The 19,328-nt window shown below is 38.5% G+C and overlaps 1 protein-coding gene across 3 annotated transcripts; it reads left to right on the forward strand.

Moving 5' to 3' along the window:
* Positions 1–1,860: 1,860 nt before the first annotated feature.
* pou2f2b (POU class 2 homeobox 2b) lies at positions 1,861–16,278 on the forward strand. 3 transcript variants are annotated; one of them, XM_079469588.1, is made up of 16 exons: positions 1,894–2,031; positions 5,581–5,646; positions 5,757–5,791; positions 6,391–6,450; positions 6,536–6,646; positions 6,826–7,062; positions 7,195–7,300; positions 7,902–7,993; positions 10,681–10,818; positions 10,911–11,052; positions 11,219–11,367; positions 11,661–11,852; positions 13,412–13,460; positions 13,559–13,697; positions 13,871–13,933; positions 15,290–16,276. In XM_079469588.1, exons 1-16 carry the CDS (start codon positions 1,977–1,979, stop codon positions 15,330–15,332), a joined length of 1,677 nt encoding a protein of 558 aa, XP_079325714.1. In that variant the 5' UTR covers positions 1,894–1,976; the 3' UTR covers positions 15,333–16,276. The 3 variants fall into 3 exon arrangements, with proteins under 3 accessions (XP_079325715.1, XP_079325714.1, XP_079325713.1); XM_079469589.1 differs by lacking the exon at positions 6,826–7,062 and having other exon boundaries at positions 1,861–2,031; positions 15,290–16,278; XM_079469587.1 differs by having other exon boundaries at positions 6,826–7,300.
* The last annotated feature ends 3,050 nt before the right edge of the window (positions 16,279–19,328 follow it).

Raw genomic sequence — 19,328 nt, forward strand, 5'->3', positions numbered from 1 at the left:
AAACAGACAGCTGATCAGATAAATGTGGAAAGAGGAAGAGAGCGAGCGAGAGAGAGAGAGAGAGAGAGAAACATAGATAAAGAAAGGGCTGGAGATGTTTATTTGTTGTTCCCGTTTATTTTGAACATTTATTAAACAGCGGATGATTTGTGTGGTCACACACACCAAATCTGATGTCATATACACTCTCATTTGTAATTATTACCAAGATTGCTTTCCTAGTGAGGTTTCCATGGAAACCATGTTATGTGTTGATGGGGCAGCCAAATGGCCCTAGACCCCTGCGACATACCCTGTGTCGTCTGTGCTGTCTGACCTCCGGGGTCGTGAACTTTCACCCCGGCAGCCGCACAGCACACACACAAAGGCACACAGACTGTGTCAATGACCGTGAACCTGACACACATGACTCTTCTGGTGTTATAGCACGACATATTTAAATGTGACATACAATACAAAAAAGGGATACGAAAGACCAAAATGTTACATTTGTGTTACATTTGTTTATGAAAGTGTGTGCATTTATTGTCTAATAGTCTTTAAAATGAAAATTGGGTTTTCACATTAATTTAAAGTTATTTGGAAAGATTGAACCCTCGGAAACTGATGCTCTTCAATAAGATTGAAATATTGAAAAGAAATCCTCAAAGCGTTCATAAGATGTGGTGAACGAGACAATGCTACCCCCTGGTGTTAACCTTGCAGTATTGCAATTTCTTATATCGCTACTGTAAATCACTTGAGAGCGTTTCCAAATGGCCAGATATAATTAGCCATTACATTGTGCTCTACCCACTGGCGTTTATATATTTATTGTATATTTCATCATATATTTCTGTATGGCTGCCTTTATATATTCACTTTAAAGTTATAGTTCAGTACTTTCTTTCTTCTGCAGAACAAAAAGGAGAAAGGTGGTAACCGAACAGCGCCGGCACCCATTCACTTCTATTGTATGGACACAAAACCAATTCTAATCACACTTCTATGATCAAAAATGTAGAAAAGTAAGAATATAGATGATAATTATAATGTATGTCCAAACCTTTCAACAAAAACTGTATAACAAACAGTAGAACAGTTGAAGTCATGTAAAAACAACACTTTTGCTTATAATGCATTTAGAATCAGAACATGTTCACAGTCATTATTGCTTTCTTTGCTTTGTTTTGGGTTCCCACGGAGTGATTCATGCGCCAGTGTGGATGTGTGAGGTTGGAAAAAGCCTGTGAGCACGCGTCCTCATTCAGTATTTTCTCGTGCTGTGACAGATGTGATGATGTACAGTAGTGATACAAGGCATAAACGAGTACACGAGAGAAAGTGTGTGTAGGTCACCACAGGGCTCGTGAGCGACTCTTTCCAGCAGCCCCAGCACTTTCCAGCTCTCCCCCTCCTTTCACCTCTATCACACGATCTGTTTGTTCTTTCATCTCTCGCTCCTCACCGTCGTCATCCCACCTCTTTCATCCTCTCTCTTTAGCTGACCCTACTTTTCAGCCCACCGCTACTTTAGTTACTTCCTCCTGAAGTAAGTCAAGGTGTTGTTCGCTTTCCTGCCCTGTCTCTCGCCTTCCTCCGTCGGCCGCTTAGCATCACGTACTGCGTCTGATGTTTGGCTGATGAAACGGTGTGTAACATGCTTTCAAATCTTAAAAACCTTCAACATCGTAATGTTTTAATATGCGGTATGTTTACTCTGACCTGCTCCTCTCTTGCGTTCTCGGGGGCAGGAAGTGGAGGAACGGAGGGGGTGGAGGTGTGGGTGGGTACAGCGTAGAAAGGAGGAGACGGAGGGAGGGGAGGAGGAGGAGTGGAGAGTTCACCCCACTTATTATCAGTTTGTTCCTCCTTCTGGCCACATATTGAGACTGAAACAGAGAGTCAGAGAGAGAGAGAGAGAGAGAGAGAGAGTGCATGTGTGAGACGAAGACGAGAGGAGAGGACAACACTGAAGTGCACGTAGATCCATCAACATGACAAAGACAGGCCCTGTGGCATCTATGGATTATTCCCATATGTGGTTGCCAGGTATGTGTCCCGATCATCTGTGTGGTTGCCAGGTTGGTGTTAGTATCAGTTTATTAGATGGTTTCATTGGCAGGAATTGTGCCAAGTGCATTTGTGTTTATCAGATCAAAAAGGTCAACAGGGAGAAAATGAAATGTGTGAAGCTACATAAAAGCTAAAGTTTCTAAATATGACCAAATATAAAGCAATTTATCTTTCTATAGATGTATTACTTCTTAATGGTACAGTGCACAAGAATTGTAACTGAATTTAATGAATTCTTCTAATTCACTGAATCACATATTCTCCTGAACTGACCCCATTGTTTAAAAAATATATATTTTATATTATATAAAATAATAATATATAATAGGCCTAGATATATAGTTAAAATATAATATGCTACAATATGTTGCTTAAAATGCTTTTTGTATTTATATTGGATACATATATTTGGCAGTAATACATTAATATATTTAGATTTAATCAAAAAGTATTTGGATACATTTGTATTAAGTGTTTATAATGAATACACAAACAGGTTTTAAACGTGTTAGATTATGTTTATGACCTGCTATGTTCAACCGGTCCACATACAAAATTGTAAACTGGAGTTGCATTGGGCCATTATAGGACATTCACCTTTATGTTCCTAATATATTCAGCATGATATCATTATCCTAATGAAACAAACATTATTTCTCAGCAGAATACATTTTTGTTGTGTTTCCCTCCATCCAATATAACATTTGCACCATATTTTGATCCGCATTTCGTTAGCTCATTTAGCGAACATGATGAATATTTTTTGTACAAATACTCTTTTGCGACATTATTTTTAAAGGAGCAGTTTCTTTAGTTTCATCAACCTATACAGACATTGATGTCCAGACTACACTGCATTGAATGTATTGTAAATTGGTAAAATGTGAGAACTGATTAATGATACGACGATTGCAAAGCACTGTGGGTGAATTTGCTGATCATTTATGATGGCTGTGCATTTCCTACATAAGGACAAATAGGCAAGCTTGAGAGAGAGAGAGAGAGAGAGAGAGAGAGAGAGAAGAGAGGAGTTTATGAAGTAAAGGTTACTCAAGTGTGAGAGACCCTCTGGGAAACCCAGTGTAAAGTTCTTCATGGGTTTCCCCCATCCTTCAGCTCCAAACTGTATCTTTGACAACTTAGACTAAAGTTCTGTTTGGCATTTCTTGGCATGACAGACTGTTTATACTAATATAATGACAGATGACAGAATGCTCTGTCTGGACCATTGAGAGAAATCTAGTTGACTAACAGTGAAATGTTTGCTAACACTTGCTGTGAGTATAGATAGAGTAATGCTTTCCTGAGATTCATCTGTGTTTACCATGACATTAAAATTGTTTATTTGGCCTTCAAACATAGTCAATTTGACGAGATGTCAGTAGGCAGCATTAAGAGAAAACCTATACATGCATTGATAAAGATTTGTGATTCAGAATTTTGAAAGGTCCTCATTTAAGCTTTACTTTCTTAAAAATACTGTAAAATGCAAAGTGACTGTTAAAATAAGTGACTGATTACTGACATACGACGAGCGTGTGCCGCCTTCCCCCTAACTGACATTATGTGGCAAATAATGACATAAAGAGGTTAACATGCGTATTAAAGTCAAAATGTATTTCTGTGAATCTGTCCTAACCTCAGTATAAACATATTTATAAATCTGCATTACAATAATTGTGCTTGCCAATCATTTACAGTGTGTAAGCATTTTATTCAGTTTTATATTAAGAACACGGATCTGGTTTTATTATATCCATTCAATACAGAAGTTATCAAATGCAGAAGTTCGGAATATGTGTAAGTTTAGAAAGAAAACTGCATGTGTATGCGACTGTCTTAAGACAGTATGATATTAGCACTCTCAACTTTTGATAGTGCCTGTATGTGTATTAATAGCTGTAAAGGTTGGGTTTAACACATTGTGTTTGCCCCAGCCTTAGGGGAAACAGAGAGGGAAGTGAGACATTGACACCAAACCATCAAGCACCCTTTCATATTTACTTCATATGAATGATGAACTGCATATGTATTGTTTATAAAACAAACATTTGGTTCTGGACAAATAATATAAATAGTGTTGCAGTGCTTATTATTGAGTCCGAGAGAGAGCGTTATCAAGTATCAAATTAGTATAAAAACTAAAGCTTATACATGCTTTAAATTATGACCAGACGCATTTATAATCCAAATATGACATGCAAACTGACTCACAGATCAATCAGAATTTGTTCATTACGCAATCTTCAAATATTCTTGAATTTTCAACCGAAACTAATTTTGCAGCTTTTACCAGCAGGACTTTGTGTGGAAACCCAGAAAAACGTATTTTCTCTGTAGATAGACAAGATTTCAGAGGGGGTTTCCTTTCCGTTTTACTTCCTTTTCACCACTGGACACTGGATTTGATTGTCAGAGGAACTCGGCAATTCTTCAGCCTTTTGGTGGCTTTTACGCGAGTTACATAACTGATATTAGTGAAATCTGGTTTCCTGTCTAACTTTATCCGGGCTTTTATTTCATTATGCAGTGATCAAGCTACAAGTGTTTTAGTGTATTGTAAAAGTCGAGGAAGAGAAATATCTCTACTGCCCTCTGGAGTTTGATATCAATGGTCAGTGTCTAGTGAAGGTCTCAGTGCTTAATGTAGCAGTGAGGAATGAAGCATTGATGAAAGGAATGGATGAAGTGTGTGTGTGTGTGTGTGTGTGTGTGAGAGACAGATAGAGCAGAGCAGGAGGGAGATAGCAGCACATGCAGGTGGGCGATATTATTAGTCAGTCGTTGGGTTTATTTGCATCTTTCACAAAAGGGAAGTTACTTCGTTTCTGTGTGTGTCTTATGCATATGTCTGTTTGAGAGTTTTTTCTACTGTCCATGTCCTTAATCCTTATCGGAAACATGCACATTTGTGTAATTATATTTTGTTTATTATTTATTAATTATTTATTTGAATATGGGCAGAATATCATTATCATTACAATATGGTGCAATATTGTTAAAAGGCTTTTTATTGTTTATCATTTTTATATTAACAAATTAACTAACAAATAAAAAAAACTAAAATTCTTTATTTTCATACAGAAAGAATACATTTCAGATGGATTTAGTTGTTGGTATGTTTCTCCGCTGAAAGCCTCTTGGGGATGGCCCCATGGGGACGGTTACAGTTCAAAAAGAAGTGGCACATCTGTAATGCCATTACTATTAACTGGTTGTTTGATTAATCATACACAGACTCCAGTTTTTAAAGAAATATAAACTTGAAGCAAATATTTCTTTAAACTGTGTGCCTCTGTGTCCATTATGTGCTCAGGGTTCTGAAATATGGACAATATGATGCTATAAGAATGAAAACACGCATTAAAGAATGATGATTTTAGTGTTGTTGAAAACTCTACCAGGTCATCTTTCAACACAATTTATTCTTTTTGCGCTTTACAAAATGTTTAGGAAGACATTTATCAACCTGTAGAAATAGATGATCACTCTTTCTTACAACCGTTCTTCTCTCTCTTTCTACAGACATCAGAATGTCAAAACCAGTAGAGGTTGAGAATCCAGCAGCAGACTCTCCGATGGAGACCACAGGTGAACTGGAGATGTGATTTAGTCTGGAGTCTGTAAAAAAAGAGTGTTTAGATCAACATATGAAGAACAACAGTAACCCCCCCCCCTCTCTCTCTCTATCTCTATCTTAGACTCTGAGAGAAATGGCTCAGATTCTAATAATCAGGTAAGTGCACTAAAAATACAAAATTGGGGCCTTCAAACGATTTATTGCATCCAGAATGAAAGTTTGTGTTTACATAATATATGTCTGTGTACTGTGCACATGAATTTTGTATTTATAAACATATGTGCATACATTCAAATTAATAAACATATATATATATCATATACATTATTGGTAAATATAAATAAATACAGGTAAATATTCCTCTATATATGTATAAGAGAATGTGTAAATATATATATATATATATGTGTGTGTGTGTGTGTGTGTTTGTAAATACAAAATTACTATGCACAGTAAACAGACATATATTATGTAAACAAAGTTTTATTCTGGATGCGATTAATTGTTTGACAGCCCTATACAAAATGTAGATCACACTAAAAAACGACATAAATAAATACAAATATAAAAATATGAATTGTAAGTTATTCATATTTATTTACAAAGAATACATTGTGACTTTTATTAGTTCAATGTGTATGCTTACAAAAAAACTCTTATTTCATTTAATGCTTCATTGTGGCAAATTATTATTCATTTATTATTAGTGTTATTTTCAATCTGTACTCTATTTCGGACTTTCTCTCCTCCAACAGGTTCAGCCAATGAAAATCAATCCCTTCTCCCTTTCCCCTACACTGGGCATTGCCACCAAGGTGATTAAACATGTGAATGCATTTGCAGTTTCTGATCTGTTACTGAGTGGATAAGATGAACTCATCCTCATTCTCTGTGTCTCAGGCTAAGGTAGGAGATTGTGGTGAAATGTCTCCTGCTCCTGTACAAACTACACTTGCTCAGACGCCTCTTTCCCATACACAGCTGATGCTAACAGGCGGCCAGCTGGCAGGAGTAAGAGAAACATACAACTACACACACACACACAGTTCATGTTGTGTCATAATTCATGTGTGCTTATGCGTGTTGACCACTCTCCATACGTGAGCGTGCTTGCTTTAGATGTGCTTCCTTTCATCCGCTTCTTCTTTTCACCACATTTGTCTTTATCTGTCTCTCTCGGTCTTCTCTAGTTGACTGCACTTTTGCCTGCACAGCAACAACTGCTCTTACAGCAGGCGCAGCTCCTTGCCGCCGCCATGCAGCAGTCGCACGCGGCCCATGCAGCCAATCAACAGCAAGCACAGCAGCAGGCCGCTCAGACGCAGTCACACAGCCAGTCGCAGAGCACACAAGAGCAAACCGCCGCCCCCGTCCACCCTCCTCCTCACCAGCTCCCTCTTACTCAACCAATCCAACTCACTGCCCAGGTACAGCCAATATATGTTGCTGAGCAGCACACCTGTGAGGGAGAAAGCAATGAAACTGAAATAGCACTCAGAGAAACAATGTTTGTAATTGTATTATTTCTTGAAAAAGCATCATTTCTGTCGGTCTTTCAGGACATTCAGCAGCTGTTGCAGCTTCAGCAGTTAGTTCTCGTACCAGGACACACTCTGCCTTCACCTGCACAGTTTTTTTTACCACAACCACAGCAAGGGCAGCAAGGTGACTTCCTACTTACAGATTGTATGAATATCTTTCTTTTTTTGTGTTACACTAATTCTGGGGACCATTTTAAACAGGTGTCACAAGTTAGGTTAGCTATCGTTTACATTTGATCTATTTCAATTCTAAGATTCAATTCCAAAATTGTTAAAAATGAAGTCAAACATTTTGATATTAGCCTTTATTGTCATTTAGCGTGGTTATTGACTGGTTTACAATATATATTTCAAACCGTTCGATTCCGATTTCGAAGGATTTTCATTTCCCAACCCAACCAAAGTAATTTTGCATTGTTGCAAAGCAGCTTTACATACAATTAAGCAGTGGTTTCTGTTGTAAAGAGAAATAGATCAATTAATAAGAGACACAATATATGGTATTATAATACATGGGACTGTATATTACTGCAGTTTTTCTCAATGCTATGTGCATTGATGAAACTAAACTGGAATAAATACAATATTTTCATCCCACGTGATTTTAGTAATCAGAAGGCTAACAACAATACAAACAATTACAAAAGCACTAAAGTTTTAAAGTCAGACTAATTTGTTTATTTTGATGATATTTTTAATCTAAAGGTTGTGTATGTATGTTTCAGGGCTGCTATCAACACCAAATCTAATTCCACTACCTCAGCAAAACCAAGGAAACCTGCTGGCCGCTCCGCCCAGACTCGGTCTTCAAGCACAGGTACAGCATCTCAGGAAAAGTCACAAGCATGGCCGTAGCCAGCTTCACAGAGGTCCGGACCGCATTCCTTTTTTCATATTAAAAAATAAATCAGCAGTTTAAAACTCTTCTGAGTGTCTTGGTTACACATGTTTAATTATATATACACAGTGGCAGGGGTCTATACACAGTGGCATAACTACAGACAGCTGCACTGGGGCACGGCCCACATCGCAAAGGGCCCATTGCGACTGTCTGACTATATTAATATAAATCTATTATTTACCACTTTTGTGCTTCTGTGGATCGCCTGTTATTTAACACAGACCAGCGAATTTCTTATAAAATTATTTTAGGAACATCGTGATGCTTGGGGTCGCAAATTACACCTATACCATAGTACTTTGAGGAAACTATTAAAAATATTCCACAGAAGGGTCATTCTGAAAAAACTGTGACTTTCTGACTTAAAAGAATTTAATTCAGTTTTCATGCCTACATTTGAGGATTAGTATTCACCGGCATAATTACATTGTTACCAATAATAACGGGCAACTGGAATTATTTTATTTTACTTTTTATTTGTCATTGGTTTAACGCCAGTTACAATAACACCAGTGACATGCTTTTTTTCCAAAAGGATGGCCAAGTCACCTCAAAACTAGCATGATTGGGCACACTAAAATCTGTACATTATACCGATAAACATGTCTTTTTCCAATAAAAATCCTTCACCAATGACGTTTTTAAAGAACCACACCAAAAACCGACATTTTAAAAAAATATTCTAACTTATATAAAGGAAGGGGACACTCCATGTGTGTGCTTGAACAGAGCATCTTCCTTGTTGGTCTTTGACCTTTTAAGGTCTTACTTGCATAGTTTTATTCTTTCAAAATAAAAGTTTGTGTCACCAATAACACAAAATCAAAGGACAGATATATTTGTATTTGTATTAATTAATAATGATTTTGGTTTGCACGTTTATGCATATATTAAGCCCTATACTTGTGTTTAGCTGGTTGACTTCATTAAAAAAAAATGAAAAGGAAATGTTTATACACCATACAAAAGAGGAAGGGGGACATGTGTTTTCTCAAGTACAGATAAAAAAAGGTACAAAACTATAAAGACTTACATAACAATCATCATTATTAAAAGGTGCTGAGTTGTGTATTAATGGCTAAATCGGGTGTATTCTTTTTCATTTGGAAGCTTTTTACATGCCTGTAAAGTGTAGGGACAGGTTTGTGACCATATCTTGAAAATGACCCAGAATAGATCGTCTTGTTTTATTTCATAACATGTAATTTTCCACGACTCCCAAAAGAGGAGAAAAATACTGAGAGTTTTGACATATGTGACTGGCTGCTGTGGCCAGGCGCACGCACACCAGCATTGTGTTCGTGTGTGTTAGAGAGAGACGCACACAAAGAGAATTTTTCAATTTAATATAGGAAGCCGATAAGACACTCATTTTGGTTGGTCTAAATTAAATAGGCTAGCCACACAAATTCACTTGGCCTATAGGGTAAAGGTTGTGTGTGTGTGTGTGTGTGTGTGTGTGTGTTTTGTCTTGAGTATTCAAATAAATTCAAATGTGAAAAACTAGAAACTGCATCTCTTTAGTTTCATACAGATTACATTTCAGGAGAATATTTGTCAATTATTTTATTTAAAAGTAGTCATTTCAAGCTTTCTTCAGACGTATGTTTCATGTTTGTGTGATACTTCGTTGAGTTTCAGTTCATCTTTGACAACTGTTTCAGAAAGATTCTCACAGAGACAGCTGAAAGCACACCTTGTTTATAAGGCTATTTTTATCTTATTTTATACTATGAAAGCACAAATAAAAAGTAGACCATTTATAGTTTATAATGATGTCTTGCAGTAATCTATAGCCAAAAATGATGGAGTATTTTATTTGTTTCCGCTGTCATGGCGCGTTCCTCGTCCAGAGTTGAAAGAAACGTAGCCTAAGTTTCATATTTATGTTTGAATATTAGGCAATAATATATATATTTTTAATTTCATGTTGATAATGAAAAGTGAACAGCATGACATGTTTTTTGATGCATGATCTCACAGCATGACATTGTCAACTTTAGTCATAACATTATTTCCCAAAAACAAAATTGTTGACTGCTTGGTGGCTAGTGTAACGGAGGCCAGCGAAAGAGAGCTGTGCAAGTAAACCTGACTCCCCAACTTCAAGAGGTGTTCTAGTGACAGATGCTTAGTACCTACCTATCGGCCGTTAAAACACTATGTGTAGTATGAATAATTAGACCAGTTATTCTAGTCATTTTGGAAAACGACTAGTCACAGTATCAAGCCCTGTTCATGGGTATACGTTCATCATTTAAAACCATATTTTTCATTATATTTATTCAAGTTGAATGATGATCATTTTATTGGTAATAATAAGTAAAATTATTGACACCCCATCACGGACCCCAATCATTTTCAAAAGTGTAGAACACTTTTTTAAAGCAGTCACTTTAAACACACTTTACTTCGCATCAGTAGCTGAGAAGTGTTTTTTTATATTGATATATACCAACATATGCGTGCATAGTCATATAATTGTATTATACTGTATGACACATTAACATAATATACATTATGTGACAGTAGTATTTTTGACAGAGCAATGTTTATTCTTCAACACAGTAGACTCATGTATGTGTCTATTTGGTTTATATCAGAGAGACAAGCTTGCCGAGAGCAGTGTTACCACAGTAACTCCAGTGACCTCTCACCCTGAGGAACCCAGCGACCTGGAGGAACTGGAGCAATTTGCGCGGACGTTCAAACAGCGAAGAATCAAGTTGGGCTTCACGCAGGTACATCATCAATTTACATACATACATAAACGCTTAAAATAGAGTCTTACGTTTCTTTCATAGCCTTACGAATATTTTGTTTTTCTCTACAGGGTGATGTGGGAATGGCCATGGGGAAGCTTTACGGCAATGATTTCAGTCAAACCACCATCTCTCGATTTGAGGCGCTCAATCTCAGCTTTAAGAACATGTGCAAGCTCAAACCTTTGCTTGAGAAATGGCTCACCGACGCAGGTAACCATCACTAACAACTGCATGATATCATACAGGCTTTGACCAAACCCAAAGCTCATGTACAGGTCTGAGCATAAGGTGTTATTAGATTAAATGTAAATTATTGAAAGACTGAGATGGTGATTTTATGGTCGTAATCAAGGATTCTTTTTACTGCTCTGCTTAGAGATAATGTCGATGGACAGCACCCTGCCAAGTCCCAGCTCCCTCTCCTCTCCTTCACTGGGCATTGACGGTTTGCCTGGCCGCCGCAGGAAGAAACGCACCAGCATTGAGACCAATGTCCGCGTTGCTCTGGAACGCAGCTTTATTACGGTCAGAATTACATGTTTATTACATGTTTTTCTAAAAACATATGTATGCAACTACAGTAAATTGGCATGCATGTCCAATATACTATGTACACTTAAAAAGTCTTTGTCTTTAATTAAGATTTTTCATATATTTGTACTGGCAAACAAGATTAAAAATGTTTTTTGCAGTGTAGTACTGAAATTGATATTTTACTGCTATTTGGTATTGACTACTGAATGTTTGATATAATGACAATCCTTTTTGCAAGTATTTTTTATCAATCAATCACCCTAAATTTGTTGTTTTCTGCTCAGAACCAGAAGCCTACCTCAGAGGAAATCCAACTCATCGCAGACAAGCTCAACATGGAGAAGGAGGTGATCCGCGTCTGGTTCTGCAACCGCAGACAGAAAGAGAAACGTATTAACCCCAACAGTGCCACCCCTCCCTTGCCCAGCCAACCCCAGCCTACCTTGCACAAACCCCCCTGCTACAGCCCGCACATGGTACGACCCGGCTTGCGCCCTTGACCCACACCTCCAGTTCTGACATGGCTCCTGCATGAGCAGACATTGAAAATCATTCCCATTCACCCACCCTGCATTGCTTTGCCCTTTTAAAGCACAATTGTCTTAATTAATACCTTTACCCTTATGAAAATTGGTATTTATTATAGTAAAATGGTAGTAAGCATGCCATTTTCATAAACACAGTTTTACTAGAAATATCATGGTTATACGATGTATAAAAAATTGTGGTTACTATGAATAGTAACAATGAGTGCTTTTCCACCATCGCACTGAATCATGGCGATCCATGCCAGACGTTACGTAAATGGTTTCATTTTCCACCACAGGGTTGATAACGGAAATGTTTAGAAGTTAAACACAAACGCATCATGCACTGCCTTGGTAACACAAGAGACTGAGGTATAACACCTTTGCACGCATTTATTAGCATGATTCAACATGGTAGGCCAACTGAGCCGAAAATTCAGAGCTGAAAACTGTTTGTAATCTGTTGTTTCCAAGGCCGTTTTAGACTGTGCTTAGAACAGTTCGGCACGATGGTGGAAAAACAAGTAAATGAATATTTGCATTAAAGTGACCATAACTCAGTTTCTGCATATCTTATATTAATCTTGAGTACTTACAGAATAGTGTCGTACCCTTCAAATATCAGTGAAGTCTTTAGTTTGATCACATTTATAAAAGGCCGATGCAGCTGTACTATTTCTGATTACATGCGACGCGTGCGGGAATTTAGCTAGAGAGGGGGAAGCGGAACTAAAGCACGTTCGCACTTATTGCCAACAAAACACAGACATATTACTCAGTTTCACTTGCCGCGCGACTTACCACTTACTGCGGTTCATGTCCGGCATCTTTTAGAGCTGGGAGCGCTCCATCTATCAGTTTCAAACGATCTGCAAATCCAGCGTTATATCTACAGTTTATAAAACATTCATCACCCAAATGCAGTGAACAAACAAACACAGCTGAACTTTGCGATCATAGTGCTCTCTCTCACCTCGGTTGATGCATAGGCGCGCCGCATGCTTTTCCTAGGAGAATTGTCCAATAAGAGACTGAGGAAAGTTGTTACGAAACGTATTTTCATGTTCGAAAAAAACTGTCCGAAACCTATACGACAATGGGGGAATGTATCGAGCACAGAAATACAACTTCATACGTCCAACTCTTTTTTTTGACAAGTTGACCATGTTAAGAATCAGAAGCCAGCATGTTTAACATTGTAAATAAGTCAGAATGCATGAAACACTGTAGCATCCCGCCTTTAAAATATGGGTTAATTTTCATAAGCCCTTAAGCACTTTTTGAAACTAGTTCCGTGTGATTGTCATGATTATTTTGGGGGATTCAACCCCTGTTATTATTACTTATGAATGCATATTGCCTGTTTTCCCTAGTCAGTATACTTAAAGTTTGCATAAATGCTTTTCGCTGTTTGACTCCTGCTCCTCTTATTTCTGTCTTTTTCTTTTTCACCCTCCAATTTTTCCCCCTCGATCATATTCTTGTCTTCCCCTGCGTCCTCCTTACAGATGGTCAGTCAGGGTCCATCCCAGATGGTGACCAGTCTCAGTACAGCAGGTATGGTGCACACCTGAAAATCTGTTCGTTACAGAAAGACCAATCTTAAATCTCTTAATAATGAATAAGTCATTTATACTCTGTCAACCTTTTGTCAGTGACCACCATGTCATCAGTTTGCCCATTGACCCAGAGCGGGCCTTCGTTAAGCTCCACCCCATCTCCTGTTACTCCACCTCCCCGCAGTGACACCAGCCCCGCCCCTTCGAGTCACAGCACACTAAGTCTGAACACAGGGTTAGTTTCTCTCTTTCTCTCTCAAACATTAACATACACACGTGTACACCTTATAGCACTAACTCAATACTGCACATCATTTTCATCTTCTGCCTGAGAAAACGTAAGTGACTGCAGTGTCTGTGTGTGCGTGTGCAAATGTATTTTTATGTGTGTGATTTTGTCATCCGCAGTTCTTGGCATAAAAAGAATGGTGACGTTACTAACTACATCAATGATTTTGCTGCGAGTCTGAGGTGAATACAGCCAGCAGAGTCTGTCACACACGCAAATAAACTTACACACACACACACATAAACATTGTTTGTCAAGGAAGATGTAGATGATTTTAAATCCATTTAGATGAAATACCCTGCAAAAATAAATATGGAAAACATAATCAAATATTATCAATAACTGCTAATGTGTCTTTCAGCTCTGCTGTTATTCAAGCTGCACCGCATTAAGAGAAAGACTTCTTGCACTGTTTATACGGCTCTTAACTATGCTTCCTAATACTTCCTTTCTTTCCCTGTGTTCCCCTCCGTTTTCCTTGTTGTCTGTGTTTTTGGGGTGGTTATTTGTTTGTGAATCAGAAATACGATGAGGGGCATTAACGCGGGAATGAACCAAGCTCTTCTTGCCAACAACCCACTTGCTACTATCCAAGGTTTGTGAGACAGGGAGCCAGATAGAGATAAATTCTTTACTCTCAAGCAGAGCTACTCAAGCTTCACTTCATCATTTTTGCATCTATACTGCAGTCTCGGTTTGAAACATAAAATTGCAAGGTTACTTTACATACCTTCAAAGGGGTCAAATGATGTCAAACGTCATTTCCTGCAAAATCACAACCTGAGAGGTCAAATGATAAATCCAATCATTTCTGTATAATCTAATGATTATATACTTGGGTAATAACAAATAGATGGAACATGTGTCGTAGGGTGTGACAGCAAACATTTAGAAAAAAACTAACAATCAAGATAGATCTCTCTTATGATATAAATTTAAAGTTATATACTATTAATATATAGTAATACTATTAACAGTTTGTTTTCTACATTTTTGCTGTAACACCATAGAAGACATGGTACGGTTTATATGTCAACTACCCAAAATATTTACCAAAAAAGTCATATTTTAGTCAAAGAACCTAATCTCACATTTTGCATTTGGCAGATGTTCTTATCTAAAGCGCCTTACAGTACACCTAGTTTATACATGTCTTTATACATGTCTTTTGTCAGTACCCACTATTACTAACACAATGCTCTAAGTGAGCTACAGAGATGAAAAAGTTAATGATAAAATTTGTAGTAGGGCCATTTTTTATCAACTTTGTTGTGGCCCCTGAGCTTTCCAATGTTGAGTAGACCTGTTTGAGTGACATTATCTCAAAAATATTTTCTCCCTCCTCATATCTTTGTCGTCTCCAATCGAGTCTATATGTTGTCCTGCCTTTGCTGACACTCTTATTTTTATTTATCTCACATCTGTCATTTCACACGCTGCTAGGCAATTCATGATGCATGTTTGTTTCACTGACGTTAAAATATCTCTCAATAATAATGTTATATCTTTAAGTCTTTTCCCCTATCTGTCCTCCACAGCACTAGCAGCCAGTGGTGGCCAGCTGCCCATTTCCAGTCTTGAAGGAAGCAGCAAGGTTTTATTCGCTGGTTCTGGGGCCCAAGGAGCAGGTCTAGCCTCTTCTCTTTTCCTCAACCACTCCTCTTTGCTGCCCATGGCAACAGGCACCGGCATGGGATTGGGCGGTTCGGCTATCGCCCATGCAGCCAAAACATCATTCCCTCTCATCGGCGGCATGAGTCCCTCCCCTTGCTCAAGCCCTGCCTCTTCTTGCTGTTCCAGTGATTTGGTACACAGCCCACACTCGATGGGAGGGGCTAAAATTGAGTGACATTGCCCATAGGCCAATCACAGGAGGAGGAGAAGGAGGTGAAACCTCACCTGTCAACCAAAGCATCTTTTGATCTCCTTTCTCCCTTTCATGTCATCCTTCCCACTCTTTTTCTTCCTCTCTCCCACTCTACCGATACCAAAAATACACAGAGTATAAGAGGGGAGAGACGGAGAGACAGAATGGAAGGAGAAAGGAAGGAGGAGGAAATACCAAACCAAAAAAACACCACGAGGCTTAGCAGGACGCAGCCAAATACGTTACCTAAGAGAACTATTAGAGAGAAAAGCGCAGTGTGAAGAGGAGAATGAGATCCTTGGAATCTGTGTGCACCAAAAACAACAAAAGAACTTCAACTGTGTTGTAGACAACGTTAAGAGAGTTTCAACTCTCAAAAGCAAAGGTGTGGAGAACTGAATACCAAAAAGTATAATGGAACTTTTAGAGACTCACTATGACAAAAAAAACAAGCATACCAAAATATCAAATACCAAAAACAAACACCAAAAATACGGATGGAAAAGCTTTATTCAAAGGACCTGTAAATAGCCAACTGTCCAGGACCAGATCCAGTGACATGATCCAGCCATTTCTGAGCTCATCATCTACCATAAAATCCCACTTTCTGTCTTCTGTACATTTCACCATTAAATTGATTTTGCATTAGTTGTACATCATAACTAGTGTAGACTTTCTCTGGTTCTTTCTCTTTCTAGCTAATTTCTCGTATTTTACAGAAGGTAGCAGGTTTGTCATCTTCGTTGAATGTACATAGTATGGACATCATCATCATCATCAGTCTTATCAGCATATAGAGAGCAAGAGTTTCCATAGATTCATCCTGTGAAATGGATGCGGTACATTCAAAGCTGTACTAGTGACACCAATCCTCTCTATTTCTCTCTTTTTCTGTAAGAGTACTCATACCTGTAGTTAAGTGTAAATAATCTCTCACGTCTGTCTTAATAATGCTCATCGCATTTGTCATCCATCACACGTTTCCATTACCCGCGCGACCCTTTTGAATACCAAAGCGATTCATTCACACACGTTCATTATTCAAGCGACGCAGGAAGCGATTGGAAGCCCAGACCTTGGCAACCCCACCCACATATTGTCTTGGTGAAGAGGCTTCCCGTCCTCCTGCTTTCTTTACAAACCAAAAAACGACACTAAACTTCACAGCCAGCCGAACTTCCACTAACCCAGAAAGGAAAACCAAAAAACAAGCCAAATATCGGTGGAGTTTTGAACGAGTCGTTGTACAGAATAAACAGACATCCCTTCATGCATCTGGACCGAGGTCACCCAGAACCGTAGCAAGTGATCAATGCAGTTCCTCTGCCTCATGTCATTCAAAACTCTTTCTGGTCCTGGGTGGCGGGATCTTTGATGACCTCACTGAACTCATCTGAAGAAGATGTTTCGGGTTTGTTTGGGGGTTGGGAGGGTCGTTCTTTTTGGTCTTTTGTTCCGTCTGTGGGGGTTTTCCGCTTCGGTGTGTGTAGATGCTGTACTTCTTCATTTGTGTGCTTTCATTTGGGGAAAGGTATCTCATTTTTTGCGTTCCTTAATTGTTCCTATCTAGTTGTGTTAGAGACTCTTATCAGGTGGTTGAAACAATACTGTGAAAATTCAGTACAGCAGATAATGAACCAGGATAAACACATGCATCCAAAGAACCAAAGTCGAATATAAGCAAGCTTTAAAGAGAACCAAATATCATATACTCTGCAATTTCCATATTCTCATCCACCTAACCGTACAGTTGTATTTATATCGTGCTGAAATCTGTAGCAGGTTCAATGAGGGATGGAAACCATGAACTCACCGTAAAGTCCGAATGGGTCAGCTAGCGCTTCTATAGATTTCGTAGTAAATTATCTATGTTATAATGCTTACTTATTGCTAATGTGTGGAAGAAAAACATTGTGAAAAGATGAAAAAAATGTTGATATTTACTTAGACCAAAAATCCTTCCTCATCTCGCTTTTGAGTTCTTCGTGTTTTCTTCCTCCCCCATTTTAAACGAATTCGATTCTTATTTATTCTCCTCTCGCTGGTGTGCGGAGTTCCTTCATTTTGTAAGATTTCTTTAATATATTCCAAATGCTGTTTTGTAGTGGGTGTGTTTGAGGCACCAGATTGTATTACAATGTAAACTTCCTTTGCCAAGGCAACCTTTCAAACCAAATCCATCGACAAATGCAACCGTCGGTCCTGATCGACTGACCGCGACGGGTCGACGCTCGTCTTCTAAGTCCCTTACTGAGACAGCTTAGCCTGCGGAGGGGTAACCTATCAGGGGAAAAGCAGCACTGTGTTTCAACTGCTGAAATGTTGTGGTAGCTTTCGTTCACAACGTTGAAGTAACCTTCCACAGTAAAAGCATGCACTGCCATGGTTTGGATTAGAACGATGAGGAAGGGGTGAGATTATAATCTACAGAAACGTATCTTTGGACTGTTCACCTGTCTTTATATCTTCTCATGTCTGTCTCACCACAGAGGATGTTAGCCATCGTGTTGCTATAGTTACTGTTGTGAAGGCTACCATGCATGTATGTTGAGCGCAGTGCTGTCGTTAGCCTTGACCTGAAAGCTTTAAACAGCTACAAAACCAAAAACTTAAGGAGAGAAGAGATGGAGGTGTTTGGGTGGAAGGGGTCCCTGGGGGGAGAGCATACAGCAAAATATATGTATATGTATGATAGCCGGCGCTATCTCCATCTTCCTCTCTTTTGCTCTCTGCCTAGCTTCTCTTTTTCCTGTTCCTGCTTTGATTTTTTGTGTATGTTTGTTGTCTCTTAGGTAGAGAGTGTAAAAGAGAGATAGTTCCTCATATACCTCACGCTCTTCGCGGATAAACCAAATAGATGAATGCTTTAAACATTTAGAGAGGCGGGCCGTATTCGAGAATAGGGTACGGAAAGAAGCGTTCTGATTGGGCGGAGCTGAAGGATTATATGCTGAAAGATCATGAGTGGTGATGATGAAAGCCCCGTTGAGAACGAAGAACTCTGGTCTGTTCACTTCCTCTGCCCTGCACCAGCCCCTGGAACCACTTTTCCAGTCACTAAACATAGGGCATGATGTGATAAATATATACACTCATTGTGTATGGCTATATAAATCAGACGGGTGACTGTTGTTGCTAGGTGACAAATTTTTAGTCTAAAAATGGAGATATAGGAAAATAGGGGGATGCCACTTAAACGTTCCCTTGCATTTTATTCACCGTATAGTCAGGCATTGTATTGGTTATCTTAAAAAACTATTTTGATATGCAAGTAATAAACTGCAGTGTTAGGGAGCGTGTTTAAAGTGTGCAGTCTCTTAATGGCGTGAATCTCCAGAGAATGATACCAAAGCAACACCCCATTCTGAGACCAAACACAGCAGACACACTGCCTAAAAATAACTGTTCAGATTCTCCTATTCTCTTTTGTCATACTTTCTTCGGAACTTCATTTGTCATTTAAACATTTTTCATAAAGAGAAATAAACTTTATTTAAAACGTTGATAAATCCTGACCAGGTTAAGAGAACTGTAAGTTACAGAGCTGCTCTTGTTTTAGTCTTCTTACGATGCTTTCTCTGTATTATAATAAAAATGAAAAAGCTTCAGTCCAAAGGTGTTCGAAAATATTTTTTTTAAATAACAACGAACTTAAACACTTCTAGTTAAACCAAAGATCTACACTGACATCCTCAATTGTTTTTATTTTT

Source organism: Barbatula barbatula (assembly GCF_947034865.1).
Source record: "Barbatula barbatula genome assembly, chromosome: 12".
Classification (NCBI taxonomy): Eukaryota; Metazoa; Chordata; class Actinopteri; order Cypriniformes; family Nemacheilidae; genus Barbatula; species Barbatula barbatula.

Excerpts from the sequence above, each read along its gene's own strand:
- pou2f2b (XM_079469587.1), top strand. The coding sequence starts at position 1,977 with ATGACAAAGACAGGCCCTGTGGCATCTATGGATTATTCCCATATGTGG. Across the intron at positions 10,819-10,910 it reads TCAAGTTGGGCTTCACGCAG|GGTGATGTGGGAATGGCCAT; the intron begins GTACATCATCAA and ends TTTTCTCTACAG. Across the intron at positions 13,698-13,870 it reads ACACTAAGTCTGAACACAGG|TTCTTGGCATAAAAAGAATG; the intron begins GTTAGTTTCTCT and ends TGTCATCCGCAG.